The sequence below is a fragment of the Theropithecus gelada genome, chromosome 1 (assembly GCF_003255815.1).
Source record: "Theropithecus gelada isolate Dixy chromosome 1, Tgel_1.0, whole genome shotgun sequence".
Classification (NCBI taxonomy): domain Eukaryota; kingdom Metazoa; phylum Chordata; class Mammalia; order Primates; family Cercopithecidae; genus Theropithecus; species Theropithecus gelada.
Window position 1 is genome coordinate 37,985,676 of NC_037668.1, and position 21,718 is coordinate 38,007,393.

A 21,718-nucleotide genomic window follows, 5' to 3' on the forward strand; every position below is an offset into this window, starting at 1 on the left:
TCAGCTCTGTCTTCTGCTAGCTGACTCTATACAACTGTTTCTCATCTGTAAGGCCCATCTACTGAATTTCTAATTTCCAATTACATTTTTCATTTCTTGAAGTTCTGTTTATTTTGGTCACTTTATATCCTGTTTTCTTTTTCTTTTTCTTTCTTTTTTTTTTTTGAGACAGGGTCTCTCTCTGTGTTGTCCAGATGGAGTGCAGTGGCGCGATCACAGCTCACTGCAGCCTTGACCTTCTGGGCTCAAGCAATCCTCCCACCACAGCCTCCCAAATAGTTGGGACCACACTTGGTTAACTTTTTTAAAAAAATTTTTTGTAGAAACAGGGTCTCACTTTGTTGCCCAAGATGGTCTTAAACTCCTGGACTCTGGGCTCAAGTGATCCTCCGGCCTTGGCCTCCCAAAGTGCTGGGATTACTAGCATGAGCCCCTCCGCCTGGCCTATATCCTATTTTCAAATTAATTTTTATTTTATCAAAGTAATCATGTTGCTTTCTCACCACATTAGGTTTTGGAGGTTTGTCCGTGATGATGTGTGGATCTTCATTTTCTCTGCTGTCCACTGTCTGAACGTAGTGCTGTGTTAGGGGCCAGGGATGCAGCAGAGGGAGATACCACTCAGATGGAGCCTCCCTTATAGCGGGGAAGCAACTCAGATGGAGCCTCCCTTGTAGAGGGGAAGAAAGAGAAACAGGCCTGAATTACGGTCAGCTGGGCCAGGAGAAGACAGGGCCCCTCAGAAGGGGTAGGCCAAAGCTCCTAGAAGCCGAGCCCTTAAGGATGAGTGGGAGTTTGCTGGGTGAACAAACGAGTCCCAGGTTAGGGGTTCTGCATGCAGAAGCCTTTGAGAAACGATGGCTCCTCGTGTCATCAGGCCAGGCTCTCTCTGGAGGTGAGGTTGTGAGGAGACTCGGGTGTTGGAACTCTCCTGCGAGGTGGTATGCGTTGGAACCCTGAGCTCTGGGACTGTCCTGTATATTTGAGTCACTCATAATGAGTGCCCACCGGGGTTGAGCCTTGGAAGAGGGAGTGGCGTAGAGCTCGTGGTTAAGCAGTGCCTGCTTCTGCCCCGCCAGCCTGGTCACCTGTCTCCTTCCTCACTCGTGGAGCAGGAGTGATCATGGTGCCTGTGTGCAGGGTCTTTGTGAGTATGGGGAGGAGCGGCGCGGGCCCAGTGTGGGCTCGGGCTGTTGTCAGCGTTGATGTTGTTATGGTGGTGGTGTTATGTTGGTGTTACACCATTGTTGTTAGGTTGCTATTGTTACACCAGTGTTGTGCCAATGTTGTTATGGTGGTGGTGTTATGTTGGTGTTACACCACTGTTGTTTTGTTGCTGTTGTTACACCAGTGTTGTTATGCCAGTGTTGTTATGGTGGTGGTGTTACATCAGTATTGTTAACGCTGGTGTGACGTTGCTGTTGTTACACCGGTGTTGTTATGTTGGTGGTGTTACGCCAGTGTTGTTACATTGCTGTTATGCCCATGTTGTTACGTTGTTATACCGGTATTGTTAAGCCAGGGTTGTTACGTTGTTGTTACGCCAGTGTTATGTTGCTAATGTTATGCCGGTGTTATGTTGTTGTTACCCTGGTGTTACGTCATTGTCATACCAGTGTTGTTATGTTGTTATGCCAGTGTTACATTGCTGTTATGCCAGTGGTGTTATGTTGCTGTTGTTAGGCCGGTGTTGTTATGTTGTTGTTACACTGGTGTTATGTTGCTATTGTTACACTGGTGTTACATTGTTATTACACCAGTGTTGTTATGTTACAGTGGTATGTTGTTGCTATGCCGGTGTTGTTTTGTTGTTGTTGCGCTGGTGTTATGTTGTTACACCGGTGTTGTTACGTTGCTGCTGTTAGTCTGGTGGTGTTATGTTGTTGTTACGCCAGTGTTGTGTTATGTTGTTGTGTTGGTGTTATATTGTTGTTATGCTGGTGTTGCTGCACTGCTGTTATGCTGGTGTTATGTTGTTCCACTGGTGGTGTTATGTTGTTACACCGGTGTTGTTACGTTGCTGTTGTTAGTCTGGTGGTGTTATGTTGTTGTTACGCCAGTGTTATGTTACTGTTGTTGTGTTGGTGTTATGTTGTTGTTATGCTGGTGTTGCTGTTATACTGGTGGTGTTATGTTGTTACACTGGTGGTGGTACGTTACTGTTGTTACGTCGGTGTTGTTATGTTGTTATGCTGGTGTTGCTGCACTGCTGTTATGCTGGTGTTACGTTGTTCCACTGGTGGTGGTATGTTGTTACACTGGTGGTGGTACGTTACTGTTGTTACGTCGGTGTTGTTACGTTGTTGTTACGCTGGGCGTGCTGCTCTGTGTTCTCCAGGTGTCCTTCCCTTTTATCCTCACAGTTACCCCATGCACCTGACAACTGGACATCTGCGCCTAGGAGTCTTCAGCCAAAACACACCTAAACCCTCCACCAAACCCCTCTGCTCCCGCCTCCCCATGTCTGTGAGCGCCTCCACTGCCCGTCCCTCCGCTCAGGCCCCACTTCCAGGGCTCATCTTTGGGGCCTCCACTTTGCTCACACCCACCCCATCTGTCAGCAGGTCCAGTCAGTCCTGACTCTGAGGTGCCTCTCCCTCCCCTCCAGCTCCTGTACTGCCCATTAGTCCAGGCCCGGTCGTCTCTGCTGGGCAGCTCTGCAGCCTCTTCCTTGCCTTCCCTGCATCTGCACCCATTCTCCCCCTAAGGCCAGGGGTCGATCCCCAGTATAGGTCAGGTCTCATCTTCTCCTGCCTCAAACCCTCCAGTGTCCTCCCTACAACTGAGCTTAGAAAAAAGTCCAGCCTCTTCACCTTGTCCTGCAAGACCCCTGAACTCTTCTCCAGCCTCACCGCTGTCCCCACTCTTTCCTCACCTCCATCTGGCCCCCAGCACACCAAGTTCCTTCCTGCCTCAGGGTTTTGCCACCTAAGGGTCCCTGCATCTGAGATGCTTTCTCACTGGCTTTTTGCAAGGCTGGCTCTTCAGGTCTCGGAGGGGCCTTTTCATTACCCTCTGTCACAACTGCTCTGTAATTTTGTTTACTTCCTTTTCTCTTCCCACATTCCCTCCCTCCCACTCCCCTGCACATTGCCTGACACAGGTGTGCACCCAGTAGTGAGGCGGCATTTGTTAGTCTCATCCAAGGGCAGGACGCAGGAACAAAAGTCAAGTAACTTGCCCAAGATCACACGCTAGTAAGCGGCAGTCAAACTCTGGGGCCCCAGCCCCCGCCATGGTGCTGCAGCCCCCGCCGTGGTGCCGCAGCCCCCACAGTGCTGAGCCTGCTGCTGGCAGTGGCCAGGCAGGGCAGGGTGAGGGGCTGGCCAGTATTTGCAGAGGCAATCTGTCCTTTGCTGGGAATAGAACTTTCTTCATGTGGATTTCTGGAGAGGCTCACCGATTTGTCGCCTTCTCAATTACAATAGTTCTCATTGACAGAGGTGGCTCCAAGACTTCCTCCATCCCTTCTCGTGGTGAGGTTGGTTTTGGTGTGCACCATTTTTATAGGCCCTGTGGACCGGGGGAAGAGGATGCAGGACAAAAGTGCGGGCTGGGGTTTTGGTGCACCTTGGGGAAATCGGATGCTCTGGCCTCTCTTTACATCCTCCCCACTTCACCTCCCTCCACCAGGCCGCACCAGCTTCTATGAGGAGTACGGTGTCATTCGCGACGTCCTCCAGAACCATCTGACGGAGGTCCTCACCCTCGTGGCCATGGAGCTGCCCCTCAATGTCAGCAGTGCGGAGGCTGTGCTGCGGCACAAGCTTCAGGTCTTCCAGGCGCTGCGGGGCCTGCAGAGGGGCAGTGCCATCGTGGGCCAGTACCAGTCTTACAGTGAGCAGGTGCGCAGAGAGCTGCAGAAGCCAGACAGCTTCCACAGCCTGACGCCGACCTTCGCAGGTGGGCCCTGGGGCCGGGCATGGGGCACTGGGCTGCCCACTTCGCCGGGGGCAGCTTTCCAAAGCAGATGCCCTTGGGTAGGGTGGAGGGGACTTGAGGTGGGAACCCCAGGGTGCTCAGAGGCAAGGATGGCATTCCCCTGTCTCCCTGGCCTCCTACCAGCCTGATGCAGCAGGCCAGCTGGTGGTGCTCTCTGGGCAAAGGACATCCTGATGGCCACGGCCTCACATCAGCCCCAGTTCAGTCCCAGATGCTTCCCAAGGGTTTGTCGTGCGAGGCTCAGACAGACCTGGTTCCTGCCTCATAGGGCCTCCCCAGTGAGGCCGCACGCCTTTTGCCTGGCCGCAGCTAGAGACAGTTCCAGCGGCCAAGTGCCATGCCAGGGCTGTCCTCTGGGCGGTTCCAGAGGCCCAGGGCTTTCTGGGAGGGGCTGGCTCCTCAGCAGGTAGCAGCCAGGCAGTGAGAGCCACAGCTGCCTGTTGAGCATGCGCCGTGTGCCAGGTGCTTTATAGATGCCTCTCATACAAGCCTCACGCACCAACCGCGAGGCAGGGGCCATTAGCCCCGTTTTATAGGTGAGGAAACGTAAGGCTCAGTGAAGTCGTCAAAATGAACCAGGCTTGGAACTTGGGCATGGAATACTGTCAGCCCCTGGCTCTTGCCACCAGGCCTTGCCCCTCCTCGCCAACACTCCACCCACGGGCCTCTGCTGGGGTGCCTGTCTCCCCACCCCGCACCTCTGACCCTGCGTCGGGTGCATCCTGAATGCTTCACAAACAGGAGGGGAGCACGTTTCTCTGTAGGACCCGTGCCCCCTCACACACCTAAGAGTCAGGGTCCCCCACCCCACTTGCCCCCACTGTGGGGCGTCCTTTAGAGTCTCCAGGTTGGATGTTCTCAGCCCGGTTCTCCTTAGCTGGCGGACCATAACTCTAAGAGGGGCCTCAAGGAAGGTAGGTGTCAAAGCCATAGAGATAGCCCCAGAGGCCGGTTTTCAAGCATGGACTGGGAAGAGAAGGTCATGGAAGAGATGCCAGGTGAGGGGTGAGCATGGCAAGGTGAGGGGCTTCCCTGAGGCAGGGGAACGCCCAGAGGGCCCAGCGAGGAGAGGAGAGGGCTGGCCGGAGAGTCCTGGTCTGTGCCAGAGAGTCACCCTCTGCTGTTCCCTCGCCCCAGCCGTTCTCGTGCACATCGACAATCTTCGCTGGGAGGGCGTGCCTTTCATCTTGATGTCTGGCAAAGCCTTGGACGAGAGAGTGGGCTACGCTCGGATCTTGTTCAAGAACCAGGCCTGCTGCGTGCAGAGCGAAAAGCACTGGGCTGCGGCACAGAGCCAGTGCCTGCCTCGGCAGCTCATCTTCCACATCGGCCACGGTGACCTGGGCAGCCCCGCCGTGCTGGTCAGCAGGAACCTGTTCAGGCCCTCCCTGCCCTCCAGCTGGAAGGAAATGGAGGGCCCACCTGGGCTCCGCCTTTTCGGCAGCCCTCTGTCCGATTACTACGCCTACAGCCCCGTGCAGGAGCGGGACGCCCACTCTGTCCTCTTATCCCATATCTTCCATGGCCGGAAGGATTCCTTCATCACCACAGAGAACTTGCTGGCCTCCTGGGGCTTCTGGACCCCTCTGCTGGAGAGCCTGGCCCATAAGGCCCCACGCCTCTATCCTGGAGGAGCTGAGAACGGCCGTCTGTTGGACTTTGAGTTCAGTAGTGGCCGGTTGTTCTTTTCCCAGCAGCAGCCAGAGCAGCTAGTGCCAGGGCCAGGGCCGGCCCCAATGCCCAGTGACTTCCAGGTCCTCAGGGCCAAGTACCGAGAGAGCCCGCTGGTCTCCGCCTGGTCCGAGGAGCTGATCTCTAAGCTGGCTAACGACATTGAGGCCACCGCTGTGCGGGCCGTGCGGCGCTTTGGCCAGTTCCACCTGGCGCTGTCAGGGGGCTCGAGCCCCGTGGCCCTGTTCCAGCAGCTGGCCACAGCGCACTACGGCTTCCCCTGGGCCCACACGCACCTGTGGCTGGTTGACGAGCGCTGCGTCCCGCTCTCGGACCCGGAGTCCAACTTCCAGGGCCTGCAGGCCCACCTGCTGCAGCACGTCCGGGTCCCCTACTACAACATCCACCCCATGCCTGTGCACCTGCAGCAGCGGCTCTGCGCCGAGGAGGACCAGGGCGCCCAGATCTATGCCAGGGAGATCTCAGCCCTGGTGGCCAACAGCAGCTTCGACCTGGTGCTGCTGGGCATGGGTGCCGACGGGCACACAGCCTCCCTCTTCCCACAGTCGCCCACTGGCCTGGACGGCGAGCAGCTGGTCGTGCTGACCACGAGCCCCTCCCAGCCACACCGCCGCATGAGCCTTAGCCTGCCTCTCATCAACCGCGCCAAGAAGGTGGCAGTCCTAGTCATGGGCAGGATGAAGCGTGAGATCACCGCGCTGGTGAGCCGGGTGGGCTATGAGCCCAAGAAGTGGCCCATCTCGGGTGTCCTGCCGCACTCTGGCCAACTGGTGTGGTACATGGACTACGACGCCTTCCTGGCATGAGGGTGCCTGTGCCCCTTGCCCACTCTGCTCCTGTGCTTTCCTTCACCCATGTCTTCCCTCCCTTCTCGGCTCCACCACCTGCCCAGCGTGCCCTGGCTCTCCAGAACCTGCTGCCCCACAGTCAGGCCCCAGAGGGCAGGACAAGGCCTTGTCCCGACGCCTTTGACAGGCAGCTCTGTCTAGTGGTGGGTAGATGCAGAAACAAGGAAGACATGGAATCTGCTCATGAGAAGCTTCAAATCCGGGCCAGGAGAGAAGCCTTAAGAAAAGACCTCTAGCAGTTACACATCCACATCAACCAGCACAACACGGGATGGCGCCCAAACTCCGGTGTTCACAAGAGGAGACGTGGTGGGCTGAGGTTAATCAGGGAAGGTTTCCTGGGGGAGGTGATCCTTGAACTGGCTCCCGGGGAACATTCAGAGCATGATTGGTAGACAGAAGGGTGCAGAGGCGCCCAGGGGAGTACATTACCCTGTGCAAAGCAGGGGCACTGGGGACTGTCTTGAGACCCTGAGGGGTTCAAGCCCTTCCTTCCCCAGCTGCCCGTTCTTCTAGAACCTCTGCACATCTAGCCTCTGGCCCTCCTCTTCACTGCCTCCACCTGCTCCCACTTGCCATCCCTTTCTCCTCCATCGTGGCTGTGCGGTAGGAATGCCAGGCTCCTCCCTGTGTCTTTGCTGTTTCTCAGACTCCATTTATGGAGAATGAGGGCTGATAACAGGAATACAGCAGCAAAGACCAGGCTGTGAAAAGCGTTCCAGAAATTTTTTTTTTTTTTAAATTAAAAAAAATATTTGCAGAGATGAGCTCTTGCTCTGTTGCCCAGGCTGGTCTCAAACTCCTGGGCTCAAGCGATCCTCCCATCTGAGCTTCCCAGGCTGCTGGGATTACAGGTGTGAGCTGCTGTGCCCAGCCGCAGAAATCTCAGTGCTATTCGGAGCTGCTTTTCTCAGTCCATGACCTGCTCTGCATGGGGAGGTGAGGTATCATTCCCCCAGCTTCCTCAGGGAGGACCCCTGCCCTCCACGGCTCCTCTGTCCTGCTGGCCTTCCTCCATGAAGCACACTGGGTGCAGATAATCAGGCCATTCCGGGGAGCCCCAATTTAAGAGGGTCATTTCAATCTCAGCAGACTTCCAGGTGGGTGTTTCTGCTCTCAGGAGCCCCTCTTGTTTTACCAGGAAAGATCCAGTTAAATCACCCACTGAGGTGACAGCTTATTAGCGGGGAGAGAGATGCAGCATCAGGTGACACTGGGCCATCCAGGTGGCTCTGCTCCCACCAGACAGGAGCCAGGCCTCTCTGGCAAGGGGCTGCCCACAGCCTTTTCAGGGGCTCACTTGGCAGGTGACAGGGCCGCAGCCAGGCCTTCTCTCCCTGCCCCTTGGTGACCCCCCCGTGACTTCCTGTGTGCCGGTCTCTCCTGCCACCTCTCACTTCACCACTAACTCTCAGCCTGAGACTGGGGAAGTGATTGGGTATCTTCTCGGTGAGCATAGGTTGGGGACTGTGATCTTGAGAAGCCATGGGCCAGCCATACCTGCTTTTCTGAAACCCCCAAGGAGGGCTCTGACATTCTTTTAAAAAACAACACAAAGCAAAATTCCCAGGACACATGTAGTTTTGTTTGTTCAACATCCCACAACTCAAGGCTGGGAGATAGGACTCTTGGTTAAGGTCGATTTTTCTGTCTGGCTTCTCCCCCACCTTACAGTTGCTCTCTGGATCAGGCAGATACAAAATTTCTACCGCATTTTCAGAGAGGGCTTTCATGGGTGAGGGAGCATGGCGAAGTCAGTTTCTCTGCTCTGGACTGTTTATACTTCAAGGCTATGGATTTAAAGGAATCCTGGCTTTCATTTTCAATACCAGTCTGAGACATGGTTCCCAAGCTGGGGCTCGTGTTCAGACTACTTACTCTGGCCGCCAACAACCCAGGCCAGACAGAGCATCTCGCCTTTTTTTTTTTCTTTTTCTTTTTTTTAGACGGTCTCTCTCTGTCGCCCAGGCTGGAGCACAGTGGCGAGATCTTGGCTCACTACAACCTCCGCCTCCCGGGTTCAAGCAATTCTCGTGCCTCAGCCTCCCGAGTAGCTGGTACTATAGGCGCCGGCCACCACGCCTGCCTAATTTTTGTATTTTAGTAGAGACAGGGTTTCACCATGTTGCCCAGGCTGGTCTTGAACTCCTGAACTCAGGCAGTCTACCCACCTCAGCCTCCCAAAGTGCTGGGATTACAGGCGTGAGCCACCACACCCAGCTAGAACATCTATTTTTATACCCAGAGAGCGCCCGTCTTAGGACAGAACCACAGTGCCCAGAGCCGGGAAGCCACCCTCCTGGCACCCAGCATCTGAGCTGCTACCCGTGATGGGCGGGCTCAGGAGAGAGCTGGGGGTTGCGGTGGAAGTTCCACAGCTGGCCGCGTGGGGGAGCCCTTGCACTGTACTGCCGCCGCCTGACTGCCCCGCTGCCTGCGCAGCTCCTGGGCCGGGTTTCTTTTCATTCCCTTCCTCTCTCCCCGGGTGCCTGGCCCCAGCACTCTCCCATCTGTTCTTCAGGAACCGACTCCTCTCCGGTTGCACCACCAGAGAGAAAGGGGCCTCCACATGCCCAAGGAGGTGGGGTCCCTCCTTGAGGGTGTAGCCCTACTCTTGGGCCCCCAAATTAGCAGAGTAATCAAAGCTTCCTACCATTTGGCCTACTATGCCAGACTATTCCCTTGAGCGGTTTCATTCCAAAATATGCAGGGCTTAGGCTCCCTACGCTTTGCTTCATCCCTGAAGGATGAGGGGCAAGCCGGCCCTTGATGTCACCATTTCTGAATAATAGTCACTGCCATGGAGCCTAGGATATCCTGTTCTAACTCAGTCCTGCCTTGGATGCGTCACAGATCTGTGCGGAGTGGGTGTGGGAGCGTGGGTGAGGGTCGAAATGCCAAAAGTCTGCTTTCCAAAATCAAGTGCCTTCCACAAATATGTTGGAAAAGTCCAAACCTGGGGATGTCCGTGTGCCTCTGCCCCTGCCCACCCCTTTCCCTGTGTTAGGAAGAAGTTCCCAGAACCCTCTAGGCTGGTGGCTTTCAAACTTCAGACCATGCTGTGCAGCAAGAAACGTGCCTTCTATTATAAATCAGTTCATTTGTTTACAACTGTGTTCCAAGCAAGTTTCATAAAGAAATTCTTAACCCTTAGGACTTCAGATATCCTCTATTTTTTAGTTTTCATTTTTGAGAAATGCTTCTTAAAATTCACCAAATTGTGCTAGGTGCGGTGGCTCATGCGTGTAATCCCAGCACTATGGGAGGCTGAGGTGGGAGGATCACCAGAGCCCAGGAGGCTGAGGCTGCAGTAAGGTGTGATTAGACTATTGCACTCTAGCCTGGAAAACAGAGTGAGACACTGTTTCAAAAAAAGAAAAGAGAAGAAAGAATGATGACAACAGCCCAGGGAGCAGCCCACTCAGAACCCAGGTCTGTAGGGTTCCAGGTTCCAGCCTGTGTTCCCAGGCAGGCCGCCTGCCTCTTCCTGGCCTGGGAGCCCTTGGGTCCTACGGTGGCAGCAGTTACCACAGTCCAGGTTCCCTGGTGGGGACCAGTGATTCCATCCGCGTGGAAGCCCACAGGTGCACTCAGGGGCCCGTAAACGGCAGAAGGGCCCCTCCTTTGGGAGACCTTGTCAGTCAGCATCTCTAGGGCAAGCAGGATGACCATGTGTAGAGGGGAAGGGGAAGGAATCACGGAACTTTAAGCTAGATTTCTGCTAGGTCAAAATCGGGGGGAACATTTTTCTGCTAACTGCAAGTTAAAATAGGCCCTTCTGATTGAATTTCCCTGTTGTTTGTTTCTCTGCAGACAATGCTGTACCCTACTCTTGGGCCCCCAAATTAGCAGAGTCATCAAAGCTTCCTGCCATTTGGCCGACTGTTCCCTTGAGGGTTTTGATTCCCAAATACGCAGGGCTCGGGCTCCCTACTCCGGGCCTGTCTGCTTTGCTTGCATTTCTCCTGTCCCTGTTCCCCCGGAGGGCCCAGGTGGAACTCACGACAGGGAGGGAGAAGCTTCCCAGAAACCTGCAGGGCTGTTTCTCAGAATTTGGTTTTCAGGTACAAAACGTTTTGTCCTGTAAGATATATGCAGCCTCACAGAAGCAGCCTCTGCACCCGCTTTCCCCAGCTACATTTTTATCTTAAGTACATGGGGCTCCCTTAGAACTTACTCCACTGGTTTAAAAAAACAAACACAAACAAAAGCTGCCTGGCAGCATCTCAGTGTGAGAGTGAGCACGGTGCAGGAAAGGCCCGTGGTGACGAGGCTTAGGTGGCCACAGTGACCAGACAACACCCTAGCACCCATCCACCCTGCAAATGGGACTCTAGAGGGCGAAGATTGGCAGCCTCCAGATGTCACAGGCCATGTGACCCACTAGGGACCACTTACCCCTGGCCTTCTGCTGGCTGAACTGAACGCATTCCCTCTCTGTGCAGCTCTCCCATGAGGCTGCACCCGTGTGGATGGCACTTGAAGCGGCGCTGTTTGCATTGTACACAGGAAGGAAGGAAGTTCTCCAACCTCACCAGCACCTAGCAGCGAATCAGAGCCTGCGAGGGCATCCGAAGCCATGATGCAGTACGAACCTCCTAGCTGGTGCCGCTCTGCCCTCAGGGGCTCCAAGCATTGTAACTCAGTCATGGGAGCTGCCTCACTGGAGTGCAGATTGATTCCTGTAATAATTCGGCCTGCTTTTATCTCTTGTCCACTGACCAAGTGTGAGTCCCGGGGTCAGTTGGCCCAGTCCAGTGTCCATCTTCATTTGCTCATGCAGAGGGGATGAGTTGGACACTCCCTGTTCTTGGTTTTCCTTTTGCAATGCACTGGGCAGTCTACCTATAAAACAAAAACCCTACCTTCTGTGCCTTCTGCTCTGGAGCAGAGCTCCCCCTCCCATTTCCTCAGTCTTCCCTGCAAAATCTGCCCACTGGGGAAGACAGCAGGAACCCTGGGCAGCGGATGTTCTGGGAAGACTAGTGACAGCAGATGTCATCCAGGAACAGCCACACACATAGTTCTCCAGGCTGCCGTCAGCAGCTCGAGGTGGGGCGTGAGAGAGAAGCTGAGGATCTCGCAGCTTGTTGCTGAGCCAGGTGCGGCCGGGCTCATGCTGTCATCAGCACAAGACAGGGTGGCAAAGGCTTTCAGATGCATTTCCGAGAGTCCAGCAAGCCAGGGAGAAAATGATGCCTTTGCCGAAGCGTTCCCTCTAGCCAATTTTTGGGAGTGCTTCTGTTTGCAAAGCACTGGGGATGTGCCTGTCTCTGTGACCCACGCACGGGAAGGGGGAGCACTGGGGTAATTATACTTCAGCTGCTGCTTTGATTCTCAAGGCTCATCTTTAAAACCCTCGCCTTGCTGTCAGGTGCTTTTAAGGCAGTCTGCATCTTTTCTTCCCTTGGTGTGGGAGAGGTACACACTTTGATTTGCTGAAAACTGTATGGAGTATATTTGAACAGCTAGTAGTTAACTTTGAAAGTGGAAGTGTGAACAAACACTACCTGTGTCAGTTTGGGTCCTTTACCCCCACAGAAGTCTAGAGGGTCTGTTATAAAGCGTAATGGGGTGCCTACACGCAGGAGGAAGGACCTGTATTAGCTGGAAATCATCAGGAACCCAGCTTGCCTCCATCTCTCTGAGATGTGCTGGGTACAGCCTGCCCCTCCTAGTTCTGTCCACTGGGAAGAGGCGGCTGGCAGCAGATCCTAGGGGCAGAGGCCCTGCTGGGTCCTGGGAGCTCATCTTTACCTGTGCCCGAGTGGGAACTGTGATTCCAGCCGGACAGGTCAGATTGGAGCAGTGCTAAGAGTCTGTTGCAGGAGAACTAGACAGGGCCAGGGCCTGCCGCATCTGGATCATGTTTCTGCACTCTGCCCCGCGCTAGGGACTCAGGGTCTGGGCTTCTGCCAGGTGAGGAGCAGAGAGACTGTTCCCTTGGGTGGAGAGGCGTGGGCATGAGAGCCACCCACTGCCAAGCAGGAAGAATGTTGGTGCTTTTTTTCAGAGAGGGGAACCCCACTGGTTTTTATGGAAACAATGGAAACTTACAGATGCCTGGGATGATGAGGCACATTCAGAACAAATGCTTTTTTTTTTTTTTTTTTTTGAGACAGAGTCTCTCTGTGACGCCTAGGCTGCAGTGCAGTGGTGTGATCTCGGCTCACTGCAACCTTTGCCTCCCAGGTTCAAGTGATTCTCCTACCTCAGCCTCCTGAGTAACTGGGATTACACCACCATGCCCAGCAGATTTTTATATTTTTAGTAGAGATGGAGTTTCACCATGGCCAGGCTGGTCTCGACCTCCTGACCTCAGGTGATCCACCTGCCTTGGCCTCCCAAAGTGCTGGGATTACAGGCATGAGCCACCATGCCTGGCCAGAACAAATGCCTTTTTAAACCTTTTAAAAACATTTTAAAAATGCCTTTTTCTATGTCAAATGTAACATTTATTTTTTTAAACAATAAAATTGATTTGCCAAAATCCATGCTTTAATTGTTTATTTGGGGGATGGGGTGTAGGGGTTTGTGGGCCCCAGCATCGTGCTGTGTGTGTTCTTTGAGGAGGGGAGGGCTGGGGTGAGTGAGGGCCCTGAACCGAGGACAGCCGCATGCCTGTTGCAAGTATAAGTGTGTCTGAGCAAGCCAATGCATTCCATTTGCAAGAGGGTCTGCGGACCTCATGGGAGAGACAGCGGTGGGTAGGATGAGCGCATTTCATAGACTCCCAAGCAGTCTGGGAAGAGTCCCCCAACCTTCCCCGCAGCCCACTGGAGGGGAAGGAACTCACCCCTGCGTGGGAGATATCAGGAGGGGAGGGTCTTTGAGGACACCAGAGCCTGATGCCTTCATTTGTCTTCTCTCCTGTCCCCTGCCTGAGTCCTCCCTCCAAGCTGTGTCACACTCCCAGGAATGTTAAGTGTTTTGGGGAAGTCAAATAGGATTTCAGGACCACTTGAGGTACAGGAGTTAGAGGTTTGCAGGTTGTCACCAGTGGCATGCAGGAGCCACGCAGGTTTGGTGACAGCACAAGGTGGCAAAAGGAGCAGCACGCCCATTCGAAATAGGTGAGCTCTGGGCAGGGACCCCACGGCAGAGGGGACAGAGACAGGGGTGAAACATGCCCAGAACCTGCAAGGGAAGATGTCAGGAAGGCCAGAAACCAGAGCTGCAGTGACCGTCCCCGCCTGTCCCTCAGATGGGAAGTGCATGGGGGATGTGCTGCTTCCCTGGGGGTAGCCCAGGGCGCCCCTCCCTGCTTCTGTGTGGTGATGGCTACTAGTTCTGCAGTCCTCACAGAAGCATGGCGGGCAGGACTGCGGGTCCCAGCCAGCATCTGTGAGGGGCACACTGGAGAATCACCTGGTGCCCAGTCCCCGTTTGGGGACCCTCCTGTACATGCGTTCTGGGGAGTTCTGACGGCAGCCATGGGGCGTGGGACCCAGTGCTGGCCGATCAGGACATCCAGTGCCCACAGCCGCAGCAATGGGATCAGGGAGTGCTCAGGGCCCAAGCTGGTCAAATCAGAGTGACCCCAAGGACTCAGGCTGAAGTGGTACCATTGCTCTGGACTCAGGCCTTGGTGAGCTGCAGCAGCCATCTCAGCACCACGGGGGCCTAAGGACAAGGCCGGCATGGAGGAGAGGGGAGCCCCAGGATCCCACTTCGGGGGCCATCTCTGGGACCTGATTCCAGTCTCCTGAAATCAGCCTGCAGACCTCATTTCCGGGTGCCTAAACTACCTTGTAGCAGCAGAACCTAACAGATACCGGAGCTAGGAGCTTTGTTACGTATTTCCAGAACCCCAGCAGAAACCCTACACTGACCTAAGTAAGAAGGTGATTCGCGTGAACCAAGAGGACAGATCCTTCTGTTTCGGGCCAGGGTTTCATCAGGCCAGTGTGGCAACACCAGTTGGGTGGCCCCTGCTGTGCAGCTTCGGTTTCTTCTTGCTTAATTGGAACAGTTTTCCTGAGAGACCATAGTTTTGGAGATGCAGGGACAGATGGAAGGGCAGGAGGGGAAGAGTTGAGCAAATCATAAAAGAAGCCGTGGTGGAGACAAGCTCAGGGGCTGCTGGCCTGAGTCCACCTTCTCCAGGGTCTCACAAGCTCTTTAGAGGCAGCCAGAGCCCGGGTGGGGTCAGCCAGCCGCCCTCCCCGCCGCCAGCTCCCAGCAGAAGGGGAGGGGATGCCACTCCACCTGTGCCCTCTGTTGCCCCATCTTCCCACTCACCTGTCGGGCTGAGGACCACGAAGGCAGAGACTCCACATGTTCTCATTTTCGTGTTTCTGATACTTTACATGCCACCCTGCAGTGAATGTATGAGTGAATGAGTGAGTGAACGGCAATAATGAAAGCAAGGCAAGAACTGTTACCTCCAGCTGGGAGAGGTCTGGGATTGTCCCGGTGTGATCGTCCACAGGTCATGCAAACACTTGTAGGGTTTGATGCTCTGGACGCCAAAACCTTGTGCCCTTTTCTTCCGAAGGAGGACGGAGCGGGGCTGCTTCCTTGGTCACCTGGGGAAGCTGTGCCAGCAGCTGCTCAACCAGTGCTCACGACCTAGGGGTGAGTCACCAGGAAAGGCTCAGGCAGGATCTGCGAGTGGGACCCAAGGCAGGTGGCACAGCACCAGTCCCGGTGTCTGTGGATGAGGAGAAGAAAAACTGGTGGGTCGGGCTCAGGGCTTCCATAAGAGAGTGGTCAGCAGAGCGGCTGGAGGGGTGGAGGCCTGAGCAGGTGTGGGGCTGTCGGTGAGCCTGGCATGTGTCATTCTCTCTAGGGGAGGGAGGTTCTGAGCACATGAGTCTCCTGTGCCCAGAGTGGGCCAGGGCCTAGGGGTGCAATGGATGTGGTCCAGCCATGGCAGGTCACCACTCTTGTTGGCACCATGGGATAGGAAGGCCACTCAGAAGCAGGGCAAGGTCTGGCCCCCACTCCTGACAGCTCCCGCTGGCTGCTGATGGAGAGCAAAGCCAGGGTCAGTGCCTACTACCGGATGCTGCAGCAGGGATGGCAGCCGGGGGGCCCCCCCAACAGCCTAGGGCTGCTCTGCCCCCCTGGAGAGGCCTCACTACAGCCCTTTCCTCTTCCCCGTCCCCACTCATTGACTGTGGAAACCCAGCCTCATGAGTTCTGTTTGTCTGAAGAAGCATCGTTGGGAGGAAAAATTATCAAACTAAGCTCATGCTGTCAGTCAGGCCCTCCTCCTACTCTGTACATCTTTATTTTTTTACTGAAAAAAAAAAATACAGTAAACACTTGGATGAGAATATTAATCCGTGGAGATTGCCCTCCTCAGCCTTCACTGTACAAGGTCTTTTTATATTTGCTTTTTTAAAAGAAAAAACACAAATATATATTTTTTGACGGCGAAAACCTGGACACACACGTTTTTGTAAAAATCACACATGCTTCTTACAAATGCATTCAAGCAGTGAAGAAAAGTACACAAATGTGTGTAAAGAAAATCACTGTAGTACAACCCTCCAGAAATTAGCAACAGCAGCATCAGGCGCACATCCTTCAAGACACAGAAGCAAACAGAAGATCAAAAATATTTCTTAAAAATGGGATCCATTAATAATTTTACTAGAAACTGAAGGAATTGCTGGACTTCAGAAATATATTTTGTCACACATCAATATCATTTCCCAAAAGATCTCTTTAACATTAGAAGTGTGTGAAAAGCCGGGTGCGGTGGCTCACGCCTGTAATCCCAGCACTTTGGGAGACCGAGGCAGGCAGATTATCTGAGGTTAGGAGTTTGAGACCAGCTGACTAACATGGCGAAACCCTGTCTCTACTAAAAATACAAAAATAAGCCGGCCGTGGTGGCAGGCGCCTGTAATCCCAGCTACTGGGGAGGCTGAGTGAGGTAGGAGAATCGCTTGAATCCGGGAGGCGGGGGATGCAGTGAGCCAACATCGTGGCACTGCACTACAGCCTGGGGGATAGGCCGAGACTCTGTCTCCAAAAAAAAAAGAAGAAGAAGAAAAGGAAGAAGAAAGAAGAAGAAAGAAGAAGAGGAAGAAGAGGAAGAAGAAGGAAGAAGAAACATTAAGTCTGAAGTCCTTAATGGATTTTAATTTGATTTTTAACTCCCCGAATCAGTTTTGATTGGGGGTGTCTATTGACAAATATGGACATTGATTCTCCATCACTTCCCGTTGCCTGGCTTCCAACTATGGATTCTTTTTTTTTTTTTTTTTTTTTTTTTTTTTTTTAGATTTTTCAGTCTGTCACCTCAGGCTAGAGAGTAGTGACGCGATCTCAGTTTACTGCAACCTCTGCCTCCCGGGTTCAAGTGATTCTCCTGCCTCAGCCTCCCAAGTAGCTGGGACTACAGGTACACACACCACCATACCCAGGTAAGTTTTGTTTTGTATTTTTAGTTAGCAGCGTTGCCACTTGGCAGCTGTCATCTCGGGCAAGCTAGGTGACTTCTTAAAGCCTTGGTTTTGCATCTGCAAACTGGGAGCCTCTTACTTGAGCTGTGAGTCAGCTGTTGTGGGAGTGGTGGCCTCTTACCCTCTTGTGGGCGCAGCCTCTGAGCTGTGGATTTGTCCTGCAGCAGGGCAGTGGTGGCCTCTGAGATAGTGCCTTCAATCATCTTTAAAGTCGTTGGGTTAAAATGGTGAGAGCTGGCGGGGACAGCAGAGGGTAAGGAAGACTCTTTTGAAGATGGGTGGGCGAACCCCAAATAAGGGAGCAATGCAAGACTCAAGAGAACAAAAAGCATACGGCCCGGGAGGATGGGGTCTTGGTTCCTTGGTATCCCCTGGAATAGTGCCCAGCCCTGAGCCAGTAGTCAACAGTTGTTAGGACGTGAGCCCCGCGTGCTGGGCAGTGCAGGGCTGTGTGGTCAGCCTGCCCATCCACATACATGAGGGACAGATGGACACAGCCAGAATATGGGGCAGCCCTGGCCTCAGCAAGAGAAGGACACAGAGAAGAAGGGTGCTCTACAGGCAGGAAGACAACTGAGACGTGGTCATGCCTCCATCCTCCTGGATAGGAGACAGTGCCTTGAGTTCGGGCATTAGAAGTGGGAGGCAGCCAGGTGGGAGCCCACAGGAGGCAAATCGGACAGAGTAAACAAGGAAGGAACAATGAAGGATCCTGGAGAATAGTGAGAAAAAACCCAGAGTTGGGGCCGGGCCCGGTGGCTCACACCTATAATTCCAGCATTATGGGAGGCCAAGACGGGTGGATCACTTGAGGTCAGGAGTGTGAGACCAGCCTGGCCAACATGGCGAAACCCCATCCCTACACATAACAAATTATTTATTTGCTCCCACATCCACAGCTTGGAGGTTGCCCCCACAAGAGGGTAAGAGGCCACCACTCCCACAACAGTTCAGGAAAGAGGCTCCCAGTTTGCAGATGCAAAACCAAGGCTTTAAGAAGTCACCTCGCTTGGCCGAGATGACAGCTGCCAAGTGGCAACGCTGCTAGAGTCTGCCTGAGCCCTTGGTGCACTCCCTTAACCAGCAGCGGCTCCAGGGAGAGGAAGAGCTGACACTGGGCAAACCTGCAGCTCCAGCCACCAGCAGCCGACCCATCGCCGGACGCTGTGTTACATCTCCAGCCTGTATCAGGCCGCCAGGGCCCCCAGGTCAGGACTCCAACCAAGACTGGGATCCAGTTTCTCCGGCTCTGGCTTCTCCCGCAGGAAGCATCTACGTACTGAGCCACAGCAGACAGTATCATTCAGTTGGGGCAGGAGCTGCCACCAAATCTCGGAGACTAAAACGATGTCTGCCAATCCCGAGAGCAGGTCCAGGGGTAACTTTTATTTTTATTGCCTGGGCTGCTCTATTGTCCTCTTGCTTTATTCTCTTTGTGAATTTAATTATGGGGGGCACATAGCTGAGGCTTGTCCACCTTCTCACTTCTTCTCACTTCTACCCCAAAGGGAAGGCAGTTGGTTAAGGGTGAATTTTCTCCCCTTGGATTTCTATTTATGTGTAAAAACTACCTTGGGCCGGGTGTGGTGGCTCACACCTGTAATCCCAGCACTTTGGGAGGCCGAGGCAGGAGGATCACTTGAGGTCAGGAGTTTGAGACCAACCTGACTAACATGGTGAAACCCCATCTCTACTAAAAATACAAAAAATTAGCTGGGCGTGGTAGTGCATGCCTGTAGTCCCAGCTACTTGGGAAGCTGAGGTGGGAGAATTGCTTGAACCCGGGAGCCAAGATTGTGCCACTGCACTCCAACCTGGGTGACAAAGTGAGACTCTGTCTCAAACAAACAAAAAAATTAATCATGTAACCAAAAACAACTCGTTGGCTACTGAAATAAAATATATATGTATATATAATATTCTAATGAAAAAAATATAAAATAAAAATAAAACAACCCAGTAAGTACAAATTTCTTTGTAATGAAAGACAAATGCTGATATAATTCAAATCACAATAACAGCCAATGGCCTAAGAAAGAAAGGAAGGGAGGGTTTAGAAGACTCAAGATAGCCCAGGCACAGGTGAAGGCCCAGAAAATCTTTAGGTCAGGAGAAAGGAGTGAACCTCAGGTCACTTGCTATGTAGGCAGCTGCAGGGATGCAGGGCACCCACCTTGAGAGAAAAGAAAGACTGCCCTGGACTGGAGGCCACGACACCAGACCTCGAAATTCTCCTTCTAGGAGATTTGGGCCCCTGTGTATTAGTCTGTTTTTATGTTGCTGATAAAGACATAACCGAGATTGTGTATTTTATTTTGTTTTGTCTTGTTTTATTTTATTTTTTTGAGACAGAGTCTCACTCTGTTGCCCAGGCTGGTGTGCAAGGTGCAGTCTTGGTTCACTGCAACCTGTGCCTCCTGGGTTCAAGCAATTCTCCTGCCTCAGCCTCCCCAGTAGAGTAGCTGGGACTACAGATGTGCGCCACCACACCCAGCTAATTTTTGTATTTTTAGTAGAGCCAGGGTTTCACCTTGTTGGCCATGGCTGGTCTCAAACTCTTGACCTCAAGTGATCCGCCCACCTCAGCCACCCAAAGTGCTGGGATTACAGGTGTGAGCCACCCCACCAGGCCCAGACTGAGTAATTTATAAAGCAAAAGAGGTTTAATGAACTCACAGTTCTACGTGGCTGGGGAGGCCTCACAATCATGGCAGAAGACAAGAGGCACATCTTACATGGTGGCAGGCAAGAGAGAATGAGAGCCAAGTGAAAGGGGAAACCCCTTATAAAATCATCAGATCTCGTGAGACTCACAACTGTGAGAACAGTACTGGGGAAACCACGCCCATGATTCAATGAACTCCCACCGGGTCTCTCCTACAACACTTGGGAATTCTGGGAGCTACAAGGCAAGATGAGATTTGGGTGAGGACACAGCCAAACCATATCACCCTGGTTCTAAACTCTCCCTCTCCAAGCCACTAGATTTCCATGCCACACCTCACTTTGATCCTGAATTTTGGCCATCACTTTCTATATTTCCCGAGACTCCTTTGGTTGCAAGGGACAGAAACCCAACTCGAACTAAATTTAAAAATGAAAAAATAAAAATAAAAAAAGGAAATGTCCTGGCCCTTCTCCTTGGAAGCCCCAGGGGTGGAAACAGCTTCAGCAGAGCTGGGTCCAGGGACATTAAGCAACGTCACCAGGAAACTGTGAGTTCAGCTCCCTTTGCATTCGTGTTGCCAGATTGAGCAAGTCAATCTTCAAGATGCCTAGTTAAGTTTGAATTTCAGGTAAAGAACAAATACAATTTTCATGTAAGTATGTCCTTTGCAACATTTGCAACATTCTTATACTAAAAATTATCTGCCGTTTATTTGAACTTCAAATGTTCTTAGGTGTCCTCTGTTTTATCTGGCAACTCCACCGTATGTATCAGCCATTTTCTTGCCTCCTGCGTTTGGCTTTTCTTGTAAGGGAAAACGGCTCCAAACAGCTCTCAGCGTCCTGATGGCCCAAGATGCCAGAGGAAGAGAGGCCATCCAGCTGCATGGCTGCGCCTTGGGCATCCCAGGGAGGCCCTAGCTGGGTCTGTTGTGGATGCCGTGGCTGCAACATTGGGAAGCCCCTGGGGTGCCTTCTCACTTCCCCCAACCCCAGCAGCCTCCTCCCTCCCACACCAATTCTTGGGTAGGACTGGTTGAGAGTTTCTCAGTCTTTGTCAAGGGCTGTGCCAAGGCAATTTCAAGCCTGGCTGTGCTCCCTCTTCCAATCGGATTCTGCCCAGAACCCCTCCCCACGGGGATTCTGGTAGGGTTCACATGTGAAGCGATCACTTGCTGGATGGGGATGGGGGCCGGTTGTCCAGCCCTGGGGTGTTGCACGGCCCTGGGTGAGATGCTCCCAGAAGGAAATGCTGAGCACAGAACCACACGGATCCATGCAGGGGCTGGAGGTGAAAGTTCCAAGGGATCCCCGGAATTTGTCACTAAGCGTCTACCAGGCCATAGAAATCAGGACGGCCTAGTGAACAGAAAAAACAACTTTAGCAGTTGTGATTCCATGTTTCAGGGAAGGGAATATCCACCCAAAAGTTTTTCTAAATCATAAAGTTATTTCAGAAGCAAGTCATGCCCCAAGAAAACCACGCCGAGGGGTGCATTTGTAACAGCCTCACAGGGAGTCGGCTCCAACGCCCACCTGTGCTGAGAGCAAAGTTTGCAGGAGACTGAGGTGGGAGGGGAAGAAGCATCTTCCTGCTCTCGAAAATCAGCACGGGCCGCAGTGCTTCACTTCCTCAGCTCCCCCACCGCAGGCTGCTAAAATGACCCCGAATGCCTCAGAAATCTCAGGGCCACCGCAGCTTCTCCACTCTCAGCCATGGTTCGATTCCTTGTAAATATTAAGACTTCATGTGCTGCTGTGGGGGATTTTCACCAAGTCCTAAAATGCGGTGTAGAGGTTCCAGGGAAGAGGAAGCAAGTGACATTCCTGGCCCGCTCGGATGCCAGGAGACGAGCCACGAGCTCTGCAGACGCCAAAAGTTTGCTCATGTGAGGCGGGAGGTGCCAAAGGTTGGGCCTCAGGTCATGCAGAGGCCAACTGTGGGCCAGGGTCCCAGTGTCAGCCTCCCCCACACCTCCCAGGGCTGTGTTGAACCCTGGAGAGAGAGAGAGAGAGAGAGAGAGAGAGAGAGAGAGACAGACAGACAGACAGACAGAGCAAGAGAGAGCTAGCATGAAGGCTTGTCGGAGGCCTGACTCCCCAAGGCCAGACCCTGAGGCCTCGAAGGTCAGCCAAGAAGTTGACCAAGCC

General features: G+C 53.2%; 1 protein-coding gene across 3 annotated transcripts in view; it reads left to right on the forward strand.

The window, feature by feature from the left end:
* The window catches only part of H6PD (hexose-6-phosphate dehydrogenase/glucose 1-dehydrogenase), a 30,932-nt gene extending 21,301 nt beyond the window's left edge, over positions 1-9,631 (forward strand). For all 3 annotated transcript variants that reach the window (XM_025405455.1, XM_025405449.1, XM_025405439.1), the window contains 2 exons: positions 3,634-3,903; positions 5,080-9,631. In XM_025405455.1, coding sequence (XP_025261240.1) covers positions 3,634-3,903; positions 5,080-6,440 — 1,631 coding nt within the window. In that variant the 3' untranslated portion in view covers positions 6,441-9,631. The remainder of the gene's footprint in view (positions 1-3,633; positions 3,904-5,079) is intronic.
* The last annotated feature ends 12,087 nt before the right edge of the window (positions 9,632-21,718 follow it).